At 57.7% G+C, this 20,995-nt stretch overlaps 2 protein-coding genes and 1 long non-coding RNA gene across 3 annotated transcripts; all 3 read right to left on the bottom strand.

The window, feature by feature from the left end:
- Positions 1-3,803: 3,803 nt before the first annotated feature.
- Positions 3,804-4,961, bottom strand: LOC119099491 (uncharacterized). Its single transcript, XR_005094383.1, has 2 exons — positions 4,928-4,961; positions 3,804-4,230 (listed from the first exon to the last, which is right to left on the bottom strand). It is a non-coding gene; the product is annotated as an uncharacterized LOC119099491 (long non-coding RNA).
- A 1,148-nt stretch (positions 4,962-6,109) lies between these two features.
- LOC119098077 (uncharacterized) lies at positions 6,110-10,551 on the bottom strand. Its single transcript, XM_037221004.1, has 10 exons — positions 10,492-10,551; positions 10,023-10,167; positions 9,447-9,509; positions 8,889-9,118; positions 8,367-8,612; positions 7,949-7,972; positions 7,348-7,514; positions 6,696-6,862; positions 6,441-6,498; positions 6,110-6,128 (listed from the first exon to the last, which is right to left on the bottom strand). Exons 2-10 carry the CDS (start codon positions 10,135-10,137, stop codon positions 6,110-6,112), a joined length of 1,089 nt encoding a protein of 362 aa, XP_037076899.1. The 5' UTR covers positions 10,138-10,167; positions 10,492-10,551.
- A 5-nt stretch (positions 10,552-10,556) lies between these two features.
- LOC119099490 (condensin-2 complex subunit G2-like) lies at positions 10,557-15,081 on the bottom strand. The gene is made up of 7 exons (XM_037222648.1): positions 14,970-15,081; positions 13,904-14,086; positions 12,609-12,782; positions 12,035-12,166; positions 11,527-11,671; positions 10,888-10,991; positions 10,557-10,598 (listed from the first exon to the last, which is right to left on the bottom strand). Exons 2-5 carry the CDS (start codon positions 14,054-14,056, stop codon positions 11,555-11,557), a joined length of 576 nt encoding a protein of 191 aa, XP_037078543.1. The 5' UTR covers positions 14,057-14,086; positions 14,970-15,081; the 3' UTR covers positions 10,557-10,598; positions 10,888-10,991; positions 11,527-11,554.
- Positions 15,082-20,995: the final 5,914 nt, after the last annotated feature.

Genomic DNA, 20,995 nt, shown 5'->3' with positions numbered 1-20,995 from the left:
GAACAAGCTTGCATGCCTCGTTTACGGTGAAGTTGAATGGCTCGGGAATGCTCCCAAATGCTACCATAGTTACAGCATGAAGGGCGACTTAGGTGCACCTGCAGCTTGAAGACATTTTGTTTAGAACGCTCCGGCGCCCGGAAGTGTTGACCCTTTGACTTTGGGGGCGGCTCAGGCCACCCGCGAAATCGGACGCCTTAGTCATGCCTTGACTGATCATGATCGTGGTCTGTAAAGGCATCATGTGATGTCTTCACAGAATTAAGCCCTAGTTGCCGATGACGATAAACCCGGATTCAGCACTGTGGTAGCGTGTTAACGGCATTTCTTTGCTCTGTACTGCGGCTTATTCTAAGACTCTGAGGAAGGAAACAGAAAACATCAAATGTTATTTTGCGCGTACGATCTCAGTACCCTTCAGAGCGTGCAGAAGTAACTCGCCCTACACCTCAGTCTTCGTGTAAGAACGCGTCCCGCGATTTTCTGCACCGCGAGACGGGATGCCTGTCAAACCCCTCCGAAAACACCGGAGACTTCTGCTGGTCTCAACAGGCTCCGCGTGGCTTGCCAAGGAGAGGCACCGTCGCCGCCTCGAGCCACTCCAACCGCGAAACAGCTCGGAGGGAGGATCCAATGTCTGTTGGTGAGCGGCGCGGCCCGCTTTGGAACCGACAACATCCGGCCTGGGCCGGCCGGGCCCTAACTCAGCGTGCACACTGCCGCATTCCCTGCGCAGTCAACACATAAACACGGCCTGCAGGAGAGGGAGGAGGCGACGGCGTGACCTTGCCGGCGGACGGCACGCCGCAGCTGCGCCGTCCGGCCGTGCGCGACACGGCCGCCGCGGCGCGCGGACGTGCCCTGTCATCCAACGGGCGACGGGCCGCCCCGGGCCGGGGAGCAGCCTTGAGAGGCACTGGCGCTGCCGGCCTGCCCGGCGGCCCGGCATTTACGCTCGATATGTGACGGCGGCGTATCCGTGCCGGTGTTGTGCAACGAAAAATGCAACCGGCAGAGGAAGCCTTGTGCGGGGCGAGGCAGGTGTGGTGATGCCACACGTAAATGTTGGTTATAATCATCATGTAGGTTGCATCAGATCAGATTGGAAAACGGCTTCACGTCTTTGGAAGCCAATGCAAATGCGTTTGGTGGATGGATTAGGGCCTCAACACCCAATGTTTCAGTGAAGTCCTCTAGGAGAGACGCACCGATGTAGCATTTCGGCGCCAATTCGCAACACGCATTGCTTGAAAAGTGGCTGGGTATACCTAGCAATTTCAGTACACGGAATCGGTGCATTTGCATTGATACGCGTTTTTGCTGGCTCGGTAGAGCTTGGATGTAGTGTTGAGTTGAACGCAAATGTCCTTCGTGAATGTTCGTCACTGGTGTGAGACCGAAGCCCTCCTCTTCTTATCACACAAGAGTCCCACATCAGGACCGGTCTGTAATAGGACGCGCGTCCGCTTGCGACCCCAAGTCACCCGAGGCGCCCGACCCTCGCCCAGCCGAGGGTCGGCTATTTTGGGAGCCATCGCACCGACGGATACCTGCACCTGTCACGAACGCTGCGCGAAAGCTTGGAAGACAATTTTCGGCCCTGTCGGACGTCTCTGTTTCGTTTTTCGTCAACACTGGGAACTGCTTTCATACTTGTGTTTTTCCCTCTGCAACCTTTCGGTTCATTTCACAGCATACCGTATAAACTCGCTATGTCTTGTTGATTTCACGGCATACGGTGAAAACATGGCAGTGGTGGCTTACGCGTGTATTGCTTGTGCATCCATGTGTGCGGTGTGTTGAGGCCGCTCAGTCATTTGTAGGAACTTCATTCACTTGCACGGCGCAATTATTTTGAAGCATTCATGTGCTCTGGCTGCAGATATCTGGCACCAATTCGGAGGAACGTCATATACCTGTCAGGTCCATCATTGCAGCGCTGGACCGGTCAGACTTACCTTTGCTACATGCTGTTTTCATGGTATAACTTCCGCAAACGAATCGCACCTATGACATGAAACGTGCAGTATCTCGAAATGTTTACAAGGACTATCTTGTGTTTGAAGTCACATTAAACCAGATCAAAAGTTGCCTGATACGGTCTTCGCATTGCCTGATATGGTCCTCTTCTTATTGCCTGATGTGGCCTTCTTTGTATAGCCTGATATGGTTTTCTTCATATCACCTGATATGGTCTTCTTCGTACTGCCTGATATGGCCTTCTCCATATTGCTTGATCGCAATCGGTCAACGTGTTGCACCAGGTCACAAATGTCGAGCCAAGCCATTCTGACCTCACGCTGTCATCTTAGATCGATAACGCTTTTCGCTATCTTCATAATATAACATAACAATGTGATGAAGACGATAAAAAGCATATGTAAGCGCAATCCGAAGTAAAGTCGAAAAATAGGTGTTTTATATCCTATTGTGCATAAAGAAGCTCTCGACGACCTCAGCTGACCTGATGAAGGATGACGTGACTCAGGTCAAGCCGAAGAAGCCGACTCAAGCCGACTCTGACAAACCTCGTCAGCCACCGGAGCCGAAGAAGCTGCTCTGACAAACCTCGCCAGCCACCGGAGCCGAAGAAGCTGCTCTGACAAAGCAAACCGGCCACCGGAGCCGAAGAAGCCGCTCTGACAAACCTCGCCGGCCAAGAGGTACGAGGAGAGCGGACCCCAAGGGCCCAGGTGCTGTCGGTGGTACGCCCGGATGCATCCGCCCGCCTACGTGCGCGGACAGGAAAAGGTGCACGACCCAGCAATTGAAGCTGCAGTAGAGGCCGGCCGTACTCGCCGGCTGGCCAGCGCAGCAGTCTGTGCACTGTCCTGCTGAGCCGTCTCAGCGCCGTCTCTCGACTGCCAGTACCACCCAGAGAGGCCCCTGAGCTGCCGGTGTCACCCACACCGGCCCCCCGGCTGCCAGCACAAGCGCGCCACTCAAGCGCATGCTTCATGCAGACACAATAAAAACAACGCTAATCTGTCCCGCATCAGTGTCGCTACTTCGGAAGGCCGTCGGCAGCAGAGGAACCGGTATTGGTGGTATACCGGCAGGCCAGAGGAGGCGCTGGTTCGGTTCGGGTCTGTCGTCCAGTGCACAGGCACAGCGGCACTCTCAGCACGCCCAGCCCTCGCTGCAAGCAGAGTCGCTACGGCGTGTGCCCTTTCTTGTCCGGAAATACAGCTGGACTGGCGGGTCCGCACGGCTGCTTCTGGTTAAAGCCCTCATGGTTGAGATTTCCTTTACCCAATCCGCTCGCTACCCATGGCCCCTGTCCCTTCATCATCCATCCCTGATCAGGCTGTGCCCACCTGTTACCGACGAGTTTGCATTCTCACAGCGCATTGATTGTAAATTATCGATAAGATTCGGAAATGTTTAGTCAAACTTACTCTTTTACGATGACTGCGAAAAGTAGTGTGAATGGAGTTAAGCGTGCCTAAGAGTACTAGCGTGGCATTCTGATTTTTTAAATTGTTTACCCGACGACCCCGAAACATAAAACTTAATCCGCTGGTGTTATGCAGGCGGCTCTATCATTATTAGCTTACGGACAAAGAGAATGACGTGGTCGACGACATCGAACCCCCCCCCCCTTCCCCTGCCCCCATCAGTATCGTCATAAAAGACGGTGAATCAGAGTGACGATTAACGTTACAGTTGGCTCACAGCATGAGACCCACTAGTCGCAAAGTACAGTGACCACTCAGAGGCATTGAAGCACAACAGCGTCCTTCACTAACCGCGTCTCAGACTCTACAGTGACGTTCATTGTCGTATGGAGGTAAAACACACCATGTCTGTCCAACTTGTATTATCACAAAGCGACATGATTCTGCGGACCAGCCTGTCTGCCTTTCTAAGACATGGGCCTGTCTGGTGCTGATGCGTATCCATGTTGGACCCAGTTCCCAACCAAGCCCGGCTGGCGAGACCTAGAGTAAGCTGCTCCCATTCGCCGGACGCAGCTGGCCTTCAACGAACCGCCCAAAACCGTCAGCGCCCTCAAGCGGCCGCGCACCGCTCCACCAGTTCCTCCAGCAGCCGGCGGGCGGCGTCCAGGTGCTGCAGCGGCGCATCGTCGCCGCTGATCTGCTCGGGCGAGACTCGTCCGGCGGCCGCCAGGGCGGCGCTGGCGGCGGGCCGGCAGCCGGACAGCGCCGTTGGACTGGCGGCCGTCAGGGCGCGCAGCACGTACGAGCACGTGACCACCTGCGCCAGCACCTGGAACAGCGGGCGGCACTGTGGCGGTCCGACGCTGCGAGCAGAGCCACTGCGCGCCGGGACCACGTTGGGCACAGTCGTGGCCAGGGGTCGTGACCTCACGTCACCTTCAGTCGTGACGGGGCCACCCGGCATGCCGCGCGGGAGATCGCAAACGGTCTGCCCCCCACCCCACGCCCAGCACAATACGCTTTGTCGCACAGGGCGGCAAATATGGAACGCTTCCTATACTGCATGGCATCGGACATACACGACTGAACTTGCACATCTTGCACATCGACTTGCACATCGCAGTGATAACATCCTTTTCACAAACGGATTCTGCGGAGCTACCGCGGCATTGGGAGCAAACATCTTGCTGCCCGGTACAAACAAAAATACATGAATCACGAAGAAATGATACAACGTTCCACGCACGTAACGACAATAAATGCATTGTGGGCATGCACAATCCCTTCAACAGCACGTGGTCGACACAGTCGCTCTGTGGCGTGAGACATCCTGCCAGCGAAACACCCAGTGGAGCGACGCTCTACTCCCAAACATGATGTGCTGGGGCCAGGGGTCGTCACTGCTGGTCACTGCTCAACTTTTGCTTTTCATGACGCATTTCCCACACGGAATCGACCCGAGAGCACTGTCCCGGAGCTGACGTCACACGATCCAGCCTGCATCGGCAGGGGGTGGGGAAGCTCACCTCGTCCGGCTCGTCGTCGTCGGCCGGCTGGACGGCCGCGTGCAGCCGCTCCAGCAGCAGGCGACAGCCGGGGGCGTCCCGCCACAGCGGCGCCAGCAGGGCGGCCGACAGCGGCGACAGCTCCGGACAGGGCGCGGAGGTGCTGCCCTGCGGCGGCCGACACGGGTCACACGCCGCCGCCGCGTCGAGTGGCCTCACACGAGCGGCGAGCGTCACACAACACGGCGGGCGCAGCCGCGCCACGGGGCGCCGACACGGGTCACACGCCGCCGCCGCGTCGAGTGGCCTCACACGAGCGGCGAGCGTCACACAACACGGCGGCCGCAGCCGCGCCACGGGGCGCCGACACGTCGCTTTCTATCTCAATAGCTAAGAAAGCTACCTAAGCGAGACAAATGACTTGCTCGTGCTTTACACATTGCTTCAAATATCTGTGAATATTGTCTGTGACGAGTCAAACAGGTTAAGAAAAGTCACACAAACTTCAAGAAATAATCACTTCAGTGAGCCTGAACAGGCTTAACCTCGTATGACCTGGCCTTGTTGCATTATATACAACAGTATCACCATACAGTATGACAAGATACAGCAAGCCAATGCATAGAACCCCTTCACAACGCAAATTATAGCACAGTCGTACGTAATAAGGCGCACGCACGCCAGCTAAGACCGGCACCTCAGGAAAGCTCGAAACAGCCGTCACAAATCATGACATTACAAACATGTGCAGTATGTCAACCTTCGCAGTGGTGTCCAAATAGTGAATATATATCCACTGAAAATATCGGCAACACGCGTTCGTGGGTTCTAGACTTACTCCCAGAGTACGTCAGCCCCCCCCCCCCCCCCCCCTCCGGCGGAGGTCAACTCCAAGCACGCTGCGAGAGCTGGCAGCTCCATCACGCCGTCGGGCACAGACACCGGACAGCGGCGGCCGTACCTTCAGCTTGAGCCGGCTGACGTGGGTGGTGGCGGCGGCCAGCAGCAGGGAGGCGAGGTCGGTCAGCGGCTGCTGGCCGGCGACGCCCAGCCGACGCCAGCCGGCCAGCAGACTGCGCAGCAGCGTGCCCAGCTCGGCCAGCTGGTCGTGGCGCAACTCGCGGCCGTCCGCCGACAGGTTGGTCAGCTGACCTGCCGACACGCGCGCGCACACTTCAACGGCGAGTTACGTCGGGCTCCAGCTCACGTGACGGACGCTACCCTGGAGAGTCGCCAGGGACACCGGGCATACGACTGGAGCACGACCCGCCCGACCAAACACCCGCCGTCCGGAGCAGACGACTTCCCGGCGAAAGCAGTCAAGACCCGCCACATTACAACTTCATCCGGGCACCGAACCCAGCAAGAAGACATCACAGCATTTCCATACACAGAGCACCGTCAGTCGCTGCGCGGCGCTGACCCCGACCGGCGCCCGGTCGGCACCCACTCACCGACGGCGGCGCCCACCAGACGCGGCGCCAGCCCGCCGTGCACCTGCTGCCAGGCCGGCAGCTCGGCCGGCGCCACACACGTGGTCGCCTCCAGCAGGTCGGCCGCGTGGAATAGCGAGGCCACGCACACGTCCAGGTCTGCCCGGCAGAAAGAGGCCGAGGCTGAGACACTCCGCCACGTCACGTTATGATGGCGCCAGCCTGAGGGCTACGCACGTCTTTACATGCAGCACTTTGTCTCTGATCAATAGCAGACCCAACACACGTCACCGTTTGATAACCGACAATCATACGTCCACGAAGCCCACAGAGCGGGCGACAAACCAGCCACGTACCGGCGTCCGATCCGGAGAGCCCCAGCAGGAGCCAGTGGACTGTCGCCTCCGCCAGCGGCAGCGCCAGACAGCCCGTCAGCGACGAGTTGAGCGCCGCGTCCGTCAGCAGGCACGAGACGCGCGCCAGCAGCGCCGTATTGGGCCAACGGGCCGGCTCAGAGGCCACCCTGCAACGGCCGACGACACTAGGGGCGACACAATGCCATACGCCACTGCACACCTGATCTTACCACTATATCCACTCCTCATTTCACCGCTATGTGACTCCCGATCTTTCTAAAAATTGCATAATTGATCTCAATCCTCCTGGTCACGGGTTAAGCACATGTTAGCGGCTCATGAACAAGGCCAGTGTACGGGATCCGATGCTTGATTGCATGATGCTTCAGCGATCGGTGCTATTCAGCACACACGCCCTTTTAAAATATATCTGGATGAATACGGGACAAATTTCGGGGCAGGAATTGAAACAAAATGGGTCGCGAAACAGCCTTGATTTTGAGAGGGTCGATGCAATAATATAACACAAAAGATGGGCACAGGAATACAACAAGCAAACTCTTTGGTGTCGCTTGCCACGCGACCTTTTATATTCCGAACCATTGTGCTTCTCTCACCTGTACCTGCCCTGGAGTTAACACCGACATCTCACCTGTGTCCCCACTGGAGCAGGTTCTGGACGGTGCGGAGCCCGGGGTCGGGCCGCTCGGCAGCGGCCAGCGCCAGCGCCAGCACTAGCAGCGTGCGTAGCATCTCGGCGGCCAGCTCGTCGCGGTCCGAGTCGGCCTGTGACGAGCCGAGCCGCTCCTCCAGCAGAGCCTACCGGTCCGGGCAGTCGCCCAGTTAGCGGGCGACAGCACACAGTCGGCCTCAGCCGCCGACACGCACAAACGCGGCGCGTCCAGACTCCTGGCCAGCTTACATACAGGCCCGCCGGAAGACAGGAAGAAGTGACAGCGGAACCTGACCAGAGCCATCACCGCACCCATCACCCGTCCGGGCGGCACACTTCGGTGCCACACATCCGCAGCCAGGCGCCACGTGTCGCGCCTGGAAGCCGGGCGTGCCAGCCCGCGGCCGGGCGGCGCACCCACCGTGGTGGAGGCGGCCATCCAGACGCTGAGCTCCGTCAGCGGGCCGGCGTGCTTGACGGCCAGGCCGCGACGCCGCAGGCTCGGCGAGAACAGGTGCAGCAGCCAGCGGAGCGCCAGCCGGGGCCGCGGCCGCGGCCGGCGGGGGTCGCGGAACCGCACGCCCGCCGCCGAGCGGCGCAGGTTCTGTCGGAGCACGCCGGCATCGCACGTCACGCGCCACGCCGGGCCAGACGGTGCCGCTCGGGCTGGATGGGGGCGTGGGATCGGAAGTCGTCCTGATAAATGCAACGTTCACTTTGATGACTGCTGAGTTTTTGCTCCTCCAACAATGCCAACAGCAGAAATTTGTGAGCCTTTCGAAAACATGATCGGCATTAACGACGCACATACATGTAAGCCATTTCAATCTATTTAAAAGCATATTCTGTTTATTCTAACTTATCAATATCATGGTCCTATGAACCCAGTTCATCAATCACGTGTTTTCCTCGCAGCTAATAAACAGCATGCCAAAAGGTCTCAGAGCCCGGCGCCGGCGCAGGAGCCGCAGTCGCCTACCCCCCACCCCTGAGCGCACCTTCTGCGAGGCGACGAAGCTGCGCTCGCCGTCAAAGGCGGCCCGAAGGCACTCGTCGCACAGCTCGATGACGTCATCGCCGCGGCCCCAGTTGACCAGCGGGTCGAGCAGCTGGGCGCAGCGGTCGGCCGGCGCGTCGTCGGGCAGCTGGCGCAGCGCCGACAGACAGTGCGAGGAGAGCGGCGCCATGGCCGCGTGCGGCAGCAGCGAGGCCACGTACAGCAGCGAGGCGCCGGCCGGCGAGTCCTGAGGCGCGGACAGACGGGGTGACGTCACACGTAGGCGGCTACAGGCCTGGGCTACTCTTGCAGGTCTGTGCTAGACGGCAACATGGGATACATCAACAAGATACCTGGGTGATTAAGATGCATACTCATACTGTACCGATCTGTACCCGCATACCTATCCCCACATATTACCGATCAGCAGCGGATGGCATGGCGCATGATTGCTAAAACATGCCGCAGAAGTGACCGGCGGGCCGTGGCGACGGGACGACTCCGTTTACACGGCTCCTCGCACCTTGTGCTGGCTGAAGAGGAGCGGCAGGACGCGCGACCAGGCCTGCTGCAGCCGCTCCAGCAGCTCTACCTGCTGCGACAGCTCGGCCAGCCGGCTGGTCCACAGCACAGCCACCACGTCCACCAGCCCCAGCACCACCTCCTCCTTGTCGAGCGGCGAGGCCGGCTCGGCGGCGGCCGGTGAGGAGCGAGCCTCCAGGCCGGAGTCGTCCGACGAGCCGCTCTCCTGGCCTGCCGACAGCGCGCGCCGTCAGCCGCGGCCGGCCGCCACACGCTGGCCCGGCACGCAGGAGCCGATCCATCCGGTGACAGTCGGCGCTGGCCGGCGTGAGATGGCCGGCCGGCAGCACACGTCGACCCACGCTCTTGGGCCGGTGCGCCGGTGCGCGCTCGCCTCCGCTAGAACGCGTCCGCTCTCCCGTCGCTGCGACGCCCACTGACGTTCCCCAGCTATGTACTTCCCCATGTTAACAGCAGTTGACAGCGGTTATGCAGGCGATGGCGGTTAAGTAGTCGCCAGCGGCCGTCACAGCACCGGACGCCTAGCTGGGAGACTCACTTGCGTCGGACAGCACGGACCGCTCGTCGACGTTGTGCAGACGTCGTTTGCCGGGCCGGCCGCCTGCCGGGAGGACGGGGCGTGGGCCCGAGCTGCGTTAGGCCAGCGATGGCGTGGCAGTTACAGCGGCCACGGCAGCCAGCCTCGACAGAAGGGACGTAGCAGCGCACGTGGCGTGCAGGAGACGCGACATGGCGAGTCACGAAAGAGAAACTAAACGCTTGACACGGCGGTCAATCATTGCTTGTCTTCGCAACAGCCGACGCGCTGCAGGACCGGCACGTGGCGCGTGACGAGGCCGGCCCGGACCTTCTTAAACAGGTGTGTAACAGTCAGCAGGCCGCCAACAGCCGTCCGCACAGATGGTTGACGAAGCAGAACACAACCAAGCACGTAGCCAGTCCCAAGCCCCCGCAAGCGATGTGGAAGGCACAAGCAGCATGCCGTGTCAGCCCTCAGAAAGCAGGCCATTGCGGTAGGCGTGGCTAGACGCGTCCCCATGGAAGCCCTCCGTCCCCTACATGTCGCAGGACCGTGTGTACCTGCTCCGTGCAGCAGCGAGGCCGCCACCCCTACCGGCAGTGCTGTTCTCCTTGTCGCTGGCCGAGGCGCCGCGCTGGGGCCGGACGGACGCGCGCCGCTGCAGCGCCCGCCGGGCGTGGATGGTCAACGCTTGGCGGATGACGATCATCAGCCGAACGGCGTCATCCACCGACAGCTCCTGCGGCGCGCGACGGCGTACAGTGTCAGCGGCATACCGGCACGGACAGCGTACGGCACCGCGGTGCGTGCATACCACACACGGACAGCAGTACATGCCAGCGGCATGCCGGCACGGACAGCGTACAGCACAGCGGCGTGTGCATACCACACACGGACAGCAGTAGCAACAGTAGCAGCGAAACGCGGTTCACCAGCTACAAAGGCAGCGTTTGCCGCCGCACGAGCCGGAAAGTAAACCCGATGGTGTGACACTGGCGTCATCTGACATTCCGCGGCGGTACACAAGGCTACCGGGCCGTGTGGACCGGCGGGCAGTGCCCACCTTGTCCTGAATGCTGGTAGAACCGACGGCTGGCCGGCCGGCTCTCCTGGATCAGGCAGATGCAGCGCGTCAGCAGCGTCTCGTCCGACTCGGCCGCCGGGAAGAAGCTGCGGCGAGCGGGGCGAGCGCCGGTCAGCACGGCCGGGCGGCAGGGCGATAGCAAGATGGGCACGTGCCATCACGGCCAGGCCACTACCCTCAGTCAGCCGGGGACGGCCCACCACGCCGCGAAACAGCCAGAGCAGCGAGCGGAGAACGGCGCTGATAGCGGCCGTGCACACAGCGGGCTGACCTGCTTTTTTCGACGGCAATCTCGGCGATCTGCGGCGGAGCTACCCCAGCCACTCAGTCACCTGTTCATCACTGCTCGCTGCTGACCATCGGGCGCCGTCTTACCTGTTCGCCGTCAGCTGGACGATGCGTCGACAGACGGGCGGCTCGTCCACCGACAGCCGCGCCAGCAGGTGCTTCACCGGCACGATGTCAAAGTAGCGCATGTTCTGAAACGGAGGCGCACCGCCCGCTAGCCACGTGCTCGCAACGACCCATCAAGATCACCCATTTTCAGGACACAATGTTACTATGTGGCGTTCTTTCTAACTTCGTGTTCGTAAGTGTGGCATTGGTCCATTTCAACTTCACAGCAAGGCTATCTCTTTATGCACCACCGGCATGTCGTTAGGATGGCACGGCCGGCGTATTCCCGCGCCAGATATCGTAAGGCATTGCAGGAGACGCCCGCGGCCATGGCAGACGCTGAGACCTATTGAAAGCCAGCTGACTGGCCGTGGCTGTATGTACAGACAATGCCCTTCCCTCCTCATTCGATATCCAGCTGGCTGGCCGTGACTGCATGTACAAACACCGCCCCTCCCTCCTCATAATTAATCATGCAGTCTTCCTGCTCCGCGACGGTCACCAGCCGTTCATACTCGATGGTCGCTCCTCGTCTGTGTGTCGCCGTTGGAATCCAGAGCAGCAGAGCGTCGCGCATAGTGTCACCCGCAGCGGCCCTTGGCCCCGCGGCTCGCGTACCTTGATAGGCTTGACCTTGAGCAGGAGGTCACACATGGCGACCCGCACCGACAGGTGCACGTCGTGGAAGGCGTCCGTCAGGAAGGGCAGCTGCCGACTTCATGTAGTTGTGCGTGTACGGGTTGTCCAGCACCGCGCACAGGCCCTGCGACGGACCGGGCACAGGCACACTGCTCACTCACCGCCCGGGACCCAGTCATGATAAGATGCTTACACCGACGAATGAAGCCGCCTGCATGGTCTGCATGAATTTCACACACGCGCTCGACAAATGTTCCCAATGCCTCCACAAACCAAGAGCCGACTATTCAATCACATGGGCAGCAGGTTCAGCAAAACCGGCTCCACGCGAGCAACAGGTAAAATTTCAGGTGACTGCAAATGTTTCAAACTATGTGACTCATTACCTAAACTCCTTTGTAAAACGAGGGCAGACCAGTGCCGGCCATGGACCCGCGACAGACCCGGCGCAAACGGCATCAGAATGACGGCTGGAAGGGGTACGCACCGAGACCACCTGGTGTCGGACCTCCACCGAGGAGGCGTCGTGGGCCAGCTCCTGCAGCAGCACCTTCATCATCTGCTTCAGGTCGTCGGCCGGGATGATGCTCCAGTACTGCGCCAGCACCTTGCAGACTCCCTGCCAAGGAGTCGGCTGTGAGGAGGCGTCAGAGGGGCTCGCTCACTGTCGACTCGCCACTCACGCCCGCACAGCGCCAGGATAGCAAACAACAGGCGCCAATGGGTCAGTCAGAGGAGGGAACACTTTTACATATGCCGGCCACTCACAACAATGCAGTGTGAGCGTGGACACGTGCGCCAGTTTGGCATCCAGAACATGCCACATCAATTAGACGACCCATCACTGGGCGAACGCAGCACCAACAGCGCGTGCGTGTGTGATGGACCCGGCTACTTCACCAAGTGGAGCGCTATTCCAATTCCCAGCCTCAGTTTAGAGTAACAATAAGACGAGTCGTCTGACCCCGGGCTGAAGCCGGCTGTCGCGACCCGTTCGCCGAGCCGAGTCGTCGGTAGCGAAGCCGCCGGACCGAGTCCTGGCCCGCCTCCGCCCAACTCACCTTGGCGGCCGCCACGCGGACCTCGTGCGAGCTCTGACGCAGCAGGCCGGTGATGAGGCGGCACTGGCGGGCCAGCTCGAGCTCGCGCTCCTCGCGGCACGCGGCCGGGTCCTCCAGCGGGAACGTGTCCAGCAGCAGGAAGGTGGCGTTCAGCTGTACGGTGGCGTGCGTCGCCTGGCCGCGGGGTGCGCACCAGCCGTCAGACGGCAGGCAGACGGGCGCCGGCACCTCGCACGCGCTCCGCCGCAGCAGGCGTCGGCGGCGCGCCAGCCGTCCACACGCGACACCCGTCAGGAGCGGCACCGGCACCGGCACAGCCCGCCCCACACAGGAGCCAATGTAACCGGGGATTAAGCGCCAGTACATGAAGTACACGGACACGGCGGGTGGCGCCGCGGCAGACGGGCTACAGCTGCCGAGCGATCAACGGAGCCGCGCGGACACCGGCTGCCCCATACCGGCGAGCCACCATCTCACTGCTGCCGAGCGATCAACGGAGCCGCACGGACACCGGCTGCCCTGTACCGGCGAGCCACCATCTCACTGCTGCCGAGCGATCAACGGAGCCGCGCGGACACCGGCTGCCCCGTACCGGCGAGCCACCATCTCACTGCTGCCGAGCGATCAACGGAGCCGCACGGACACCGGCTGCCCTGTACCGGCGAGCCACCATCTCACTGCTGACCGCGGCCTGTAATAGCCCTGCGGGTGCTAGACGAATAAGAAGGGGACGTATTTGGGCGACAATCTAGACGTTTTCGGCAATGAGCCTGACGGGAAATGCCTTCTGATACACATGTGTGGAGAATTTCGGAATGCTCTCCTGATTCATTTGCCAAACTCTTTTAGGAGTCTGCACTTCCCGCAACACATTTCCGCAACGCCAGCGTCATCGTGGGCCGGAGGGGCACGCAAGTACACGACAGCAATGCTTTCGTTGTGCCAAGCGTTTTAGTACGGTGTTACGGCCGAACAGAAACCACAAAACAACGGCAAAATTCCAACTAGAGTTTGGGTTTGGAGTCAGGAGTTTGGAATGTGTTCAGTACGAACTTTTCCAACACTACTTTTGCTACGACGTCGAAAATCACAGCAGGTCGCAACGAGCCAAGTGAGAGCCCAACCCGTCACGCCGGCGGACAACTAGGCGGAGCGTGCACGTCACTGCCGGCAGGTCTTCAGCCGCCGGTGGCGGACAGCGCATACGTCTGGCGTCCCACCTGAGTCAGCCGCCGGCCGCCGGCCGGGGCCGGGGCCGGGGCCGGGGCCGGGGCCGGGCCGGGGCCGTGACCTACCGTGAGCGCGCGCCACAGGATGGGCTGGTAGAGCCGCACCAGCATGTCGGCCGTGTCCCGGTGCCGGCGCTGGTTATGCATGTAGTGCAGCAGCTGAAACAGCAGGCGCGGCAGCCGCGAGCGCTGCCGGTCCGCGTACACCGCGTGGAACATCAGGTCCTGGATGCACTCGTCCTCCAGTTTCTGCCGGAGGGCAGTGCACCGTCAGGCGCTGGTGGGAGGGGGTCTCACCGCTTGTGAGACGGTGCCAACCAAGGTGGTGAAACGTTCGGATAAAACGTTCGGCCCGTTAGAAGTCACCCTCTTTGATTCGACAACGACTCGCAGCTCGCAGTCTGACAAACAATTCTGCCAAAGTTGACAGTACCATCGAATCATCCCGCTATTGAGAGCCCATCTAATGTGCCCTGACAAAAGACTGCGCAGACGAAACACGCATAATGATGATGGAGCTTTGTCTTTTCTGGTTCCAGCATTATAAATTTTACTTTGGGCCGAGGGTCACGACCTTTTCCCGGCGATAGGCTACGAGTTCGAATCTCCAACGAGGCATTCAGTGCAACTTATACAAGGAAAGGCGCATATACTAAGATAACAGTTGTACACGCCAAACGGTTTCCCAAATTTGGAGGTTCTGGTTCTGAAATGACAGCCACGAGCGCGCATCAGACTGCCAACGGCCCACATTGATGTGTGGCACACCAGCCGTCGGCGGCATGAAATAGGAGAACAAATCACGGCAGTACCCAGTGATTTGTCTCTGCTCTCCCACATCTTGCAACACGAAGACCAGCGCACGGAAGGCACAAATTATACATCTCCCACATAGCATGTATGAAAAACATACACAGGCGCCTGAAAAGACTTCTGTTTGATCCCGAATGGTGGATTTGTCCAACGGCTTATTTTCGACCTTTGGCTTTCGAACTCTTTAAGATGGCCTAAACTTCCTTGAACCCCCCCCCCCCCCCCCCCCCCAACTGACTCTTGAAATCACAGCAGGCATGAAGTGCCACAGCCAACCATTCCTGCCGCTGGCCCCGCGCGGGGCGGGCGGCACACCCACCTTCCTGGCGTCGGGCTCGGCGTGGCGCCACGCCCGGTGGTACGCCTGGCCGTAGCGCAGCGCCTGCTGCGTGCCGACGGTCGGCAGCACGGCCTTGATGGCGCCGTGCAGCGGCGCGCGCAGCGCCGGCACGGCCAACAGCTCGGCCAGCAGGCGCACGCCCTCGTCCCAGGCCAGCAGCGCCGGGCACTGGGCGGCGGCGCAGAGCAGCTGGCGCAGCCGGCCGGCCGGCGCCGGCGGCCGCTGCAGGCACGGCAGCAGCACCAGCGCACGCTGCACCAGCGAGCGCTGCCGGGCGCCGGTACACGGTGTCACGCGATGGCCACCCGCAGTGAGCGACACATCACCCGCCCGAGATGGCCGGAGAGGTGAACTGTGCTCAGGAAACAGCGTGCCAGCGGCAAACAAGGCTGGTCGAACACGGAGAGTGGTGAATGGTCAACATGGTCATCATCAAACACAATGTTTTGGGAGTGGTAAAACGGTGCATCGGTATAAGCAAACCATACTAACTGATAAATCAAATCATTTTTCAACACCTAATGCGAGTCCGAACTGAGTAAAAGGTGCCCAGCCCGGCGCAACAGACCGCCATGAGCCCCGCGCACCCGGCAGCGCCGACGGCTGCCGTCCCCCCCCCCCCCCCCCTCCTCCACCAACCGTGGTCTTGCGGTCGGCGGCCACGGCCAGCTGGAGCAGGTAGGTGAGCGCGGCCGGCGCCAGTACGTGCCGGTCGGGCAGCGCGCCGCTCCACCAGCGCTCCGAGAGCCGGCTGACGCGGCCACACAGCTCGTCCAGCGCCGGCTCCTCGTCCAGGCTCAGCAGCATCGTGTTCAGGATCACTGGCGCCAGGCAGCGCACGAGCGTCAGCCGACACATGCGGCAGGCGGGCAGGGTCCGCCGGCCCGTCTGCCCGTGAGGTCACGGACGATCATGGGCGCGCAGCACCCGGCCGTGGACGTTGTTGGCACGGCAGCTAACACTCACGTCACTGCTGGAGCAGCCTCTCACCCGACGTATGGGGAATGGCACATAGACGGACACACGGCAGAGCTCGTGAGAGCCGACAGCACGGGTCACCGCCAGGTGGCATGTCTGCCGCACAGCTCAGTGCGCCGCCGGCCTGGCGCCCCAGCGCCTGAGCCCAGACCAGGCTCTGACCCCCTCAGCTGGCTTGGTGGGGCGTGTGTGACCCACAGCAGGCTGGACCAGTCACCTGCCAGCTGCAGTAGGCCGGGCGGCACGGCTGCCTGCCCGTCGCCAGCGGTCTCCAGGCCGGCCACCGTCGACAGCGCCGCGTCAAGTATACCATTCAGCAGGTCCACCCTTTCTTTCTGAAAAACATGGACATGTGGGGATGAGGACGTGCAGCTGCGGCGAAGTGAGGCAGACCATGGCAGAGAGGTGAGGCAGACCATGGCAATGCAGTAAGGCAGACCATGGCAGTGAAGTGAGGCAGACCATGGCAATGCAGTATGGCAGACCATGACAGTGAAGTAAGGTGGACATGGCAGTGACGTGAGACGGACCTTGGCGGTAAAGTGAGCTGAGGCCACAGCAACAAGTGTCTGAGCAATCCAGACACGATTCGACAGTTGAGTTGGTATCACGCGATTCGGGAAGCCCACGAAAACGCAGTGTCACGCTGCACCACACCACCACACATATGGATGAGGTTTAATGGAACATTACAGGTCTCCTTGCCTCAATATCTCCATCACCCTCAGGCACCAGGCTGTCCAGGGTGGCTGTGGCCCAGCCAAGGAGTGTGTCCCACAGGGTCTCCAGCTGGGCATGAGGCAACTCCACCAGCACCTCATCCAAGTTCATTGGTGTGGACCGACTCCTCTGGAAATGGCATAATGGCTTAAACATTACCACATATGACGTCATGGACACCTAGCGATAAATTGTGCTGGAGGTAAGATTAACCTGGCTGCAAGGTGGTCCAGAACAGACCTGGTGATTGAATCGCGGCTAATGAGATGAAAGGAAGTTAGCCCTTCTCAGTGACAAAAGCTGGTCCTGTCCTGAGAACCAAACACAGACCTTCACATGCCTACGACCGCACAACACACGCCTACATAACCACCAGCATCCAGACCGCGCATACACAAGCCGTACGTGATCAGCGATGATGCGGAGGAACTTCTCGGAATCCTGCGCCGTGACGGCCTCGATGAGCGCCACTCGTCGTATGGCCGCCATCGCCGATCAGCCCAGCTACTGCAACACCTCAGGCACAATTGCACGTTGATGACAGGAGGTCTGCCGCCATCGCCAATCAGCACGGCTACCGCAACACCTGAGGCACAACTGCACACTGAGGACAGGAGATACAGCATGCTCATGTGTGCAAAGAACATGACAAACACCACTGTGACACTGATCACTGAAGTGTTCCTGGTTGCCAATATTGGGGTGGCCAGGCAGTGGAGCAGAACAAAGGTTGATAGCAATCAGTGATAGTGCTCCCTACCAATATAGGAATAAGTAACCACACAGGCACATGTCAAAGTGATATACATGATTTAAGGCTTTGAGCTGGTGAGCCAAGCATCACAAGACATCACACCCTTTATAAACATGGTTTACCACCATTAATAGTTTAATATAATTTCCAATAACATGATACCCAAGTTTGGGGGTTTGGGCAACAAAGCTGCCACCCACACATACACTTCAAAGATCTCAACATGAGGCAGCCCTTTGGCCAAGTTCAGCACTCATGTCACAAACCAGGGCAATAACCTATACACACACAGCTTGTCATTGATTTTGTACAAGTTTCTATGCTAAAAATTCTAAAATTATCATATATCTGGCCAGATCCATCCCAAAACAACCAAAGCATCCAATTTTCTTCTGATCATGGCAGGGATTTATACAATGGTGTTTAAACATAATAATTAGAGCTCTGGTAGGCCAAACCACAGGGTCCTTCCTTGTTCATTACAAAATCAACCAAAAAATTCCCAGCTCATATAGGCTCAGCATCATCATGTATGTACCTGCTAGCCCAAAAACATATGCACAATTCAGAATTTTGCCTCCATAAACAGCAGAGGACAGAAAATCTATGCTTAGCTCAGCAGAAAATGCTTGCTGTTACTAGAACCATCTGAATTTAAGCAAATGATGGTCAATGAAACACAGCAATGTTTGTACCTTGACTCTAGCATTAATATTTCCTTACACTTTTTATCACTAGAAAAGTAGAATATTGCCAGTCAAAGCAGCATGAAATTATTTTAGCATTATGAAAAACTCCTGGTACACATATTCACCATGAATCAAGAGTCTGCCATGGTGGACATATCTATGACCAGATTTTTAAACTCCATAATCAATATCACAATGATTGGCATGGATATCATGTGATGATGATGATTTGGGGTTTTAGGGCACATCAACTGCTAAAGGTCGTGCAGCGCCCATAACTATCGATTCATGCGGAGCCGTCAATCAGAGAAGTGCTGGCATGGATATCAATGACATGGATCAAGCAGATAAGACAAGGCTAGTGAGCAGCTGCTCTTCCCAACTTAAGGAAACATATCATGACACTGGCTTCATATAGAAACCAGACCTGAACAAAATAATGTCTCACTGAACAAGTCATGCATATCAGCAGGACATTGCAGAAACAATTCCAGTACATGCACATCATAATTTTGAGCATTGGCAAATGCACATTATAACTTTGAGCAATCAATTTGGCACACAGTTGCCACCAAGTTGTGCATACAGCCAATGTTTAAGGAATAGGTGACCTCAAGAAAGATGCTTCCAAACCATCTTTATGAGCAAACAAGTTGAAAATTGTCATAGTTTGGCCTGGCCTGAGTCTTGCACATAAGTGAGCCAGGCTCAAAAAGTGTCTGGTGTAATGTATAGATGTTCGTGGATTAGTGTCTGACCTGGAAATAAAAATGATGGCAAATCACAGGTCTGGCATCTATGAAAATTTCACTGACAGTAGCTGATTGCAAACATCTGAGCTCTTACAATGACATATTGTGTGTTGTTATTTAAGCTTTCCTTGGGAAAAAGATGACGGTTGAGTGGAAGATTTCTGAGGTTGGGTTGAATCCCCACAGCAACACCTCGAGCCCAACATAGCATTTCTAGGAAAAACGACCTGGTGCCCTCTCCTTTGAGGCCCTTGTCAAGAACCTGGTATGATTTTGAGGCAAATATGCATCCTTGCATTACATATTTCCACTCAGTCACCTCCATCCGTAAGACCTTACGGAGCTGCTTCACTCCCACCCACCCCCCTGAACCAGGAAAGCTTTAGGCTGGGGGTATGTGAGAAGTCCTACACACTCTGCTACAGACTTGTTAAAGTACCTCCCGACAGTAAACTTATTATATTGAACGCACCGTACCTAATCCACCGACTACGCGACAGGACCAATGATAGAAAACAACAACGCAGGCCCACGACCTTGGACACGAGGTTTCCAGCACTGCAACCAACGTCGATGTTTGAAATTTAGTAGTGATGCCAGCATTTTGTATTTTGGGCTCTCTTACTTCCAAACATGAACTGCGGTAGCCTTGAAAAGGCTTTTGTGACATCAAAGAATAATATTTTTTAGAAGCATGACAATTCCAGACAGAAACCGAATTCTTTAGTAAACGCAGTCTGGTTAGTGTTCTGGCCATTGATGTTACCTCCGCCACTATGTGTTGTCTGGCGCATTTATTCGAGCAGGCGTGCACGTTTCACTGGAGGCAAATCGGTGCTGCAGAGATGCTAGGAAGGAGAAGTTTTTACGCGCTACTAGAACCTAAATGCTGTGCACACGGGATTAGTACATAAAATAAATACATGTCGAGCGGTTAAGCTACATGGGTGGTATAACTGGGTCCTGCATGCATATTAGTAAAGCGGTTGCACCCATAATGTGGCCAGCGCGACGCTAGGCAGCGCACCACAGGGCTGGACTGGCGCTGCGGGTGCGGCTGCGTCTGCGTCTGCGTCTGCGTCTGCAGCTGGGACTGGGACTGGGGCTTGATGTAACATGGCCAGGGGCGGCGGATTTGAAGATGCGGGGGGCATTTACTCCCCGTCAAAACCGGGCAGTATTTAGCATGGCGGCAGGACCTATCACAAAAGGGGCAAGTTACGTCGGTCTTCCTAAGTCTCCACAAAGGGTTCGCCACTACCGGGCATGGCATGACAGGGTAAAAAACAGGACGGGGGGGGGGGGCAGGAGGCAACAGAACGGTACAAAACAGACCAGAACAGATCAGCAGTTGGGGCAGGGTGGAAATGCACGTCGTAAAGAGCGCAGGACAGGACAGCAGGATGTGACAGGGCAGGAGATAATGGCACAAGGCGGGGGAGCAGATGAAAGTACAGGGCAGCAGACGACCGGAAAACAGGATGGAGGGAAGGGCTGCGGGCTAAGTTAGTCATGAAGGAGTTTGTCGTATAACATAGGTTCTAGTTACACACGGCGGGTTCGCAAGATGACAGAAAAGATCAAAACAGAGATGGCAGAGCAAAGGACAGCACACCACAAGACGGCACAGCACAGAACATGGCAGATAGAGGCGGAATTTGTCAAAATAAAGCAAGATTGAGCGGAAAGACCATGCCAAAAGATATTTCCCTTAATCCTAAGCCTATCACATGCGCGAAACTCGTCTCTTACGCATCTTGCACGTCTTTGCTTGGCTTAACGACGCTTTCACAGAAAAACATTAGAGTAACTGGTCCTTTGAAGGTGAACATAGTGCATACACACCATACCAATGTTCACAAACTGTCTGCATCGAGTGAAATCACGAATGTTTGAAATAGTACCTTTTCAGCTTTGCATCATACATACGAGGTCGTGCCTCGCGGCAACACGAAATCTAAACAGACGCGTTGCTTGTTCAATTATGAGAACAATGAAATACAACTTGACATGTTTTGACCATATGTTTAGGATGTATGGCTTCGTTAATGCAGTAATGTCGTCCTGCCGCGCACGCTCCACGGCATCGCCTGTTGCCGCTCCCCCTCCCCC

This window comes from Pollicipes pollicipes, unplaced genomic scaffold (assembly GCF_011947565.3).
Source record: "Pollicipes pollicipes isolate AB1234 unplaced genomic scaffold, Ppol_2.1 Scaffold_4740;HRSCAF=5597_pilon_pilon_pilon, whole genome shotgun sequence".
In the NCBI taxonomy this organism is placed as follows: Eukaryota; Metazoa; Arthropoda; class Thecostraca; order Pollicipedomorpha; family Pollicipedidae; genus Pollicipes; species Pollicipes pollicipes.
This window is presented reverse-complemented; position numbering and strand designations above follow the sequence as displayed.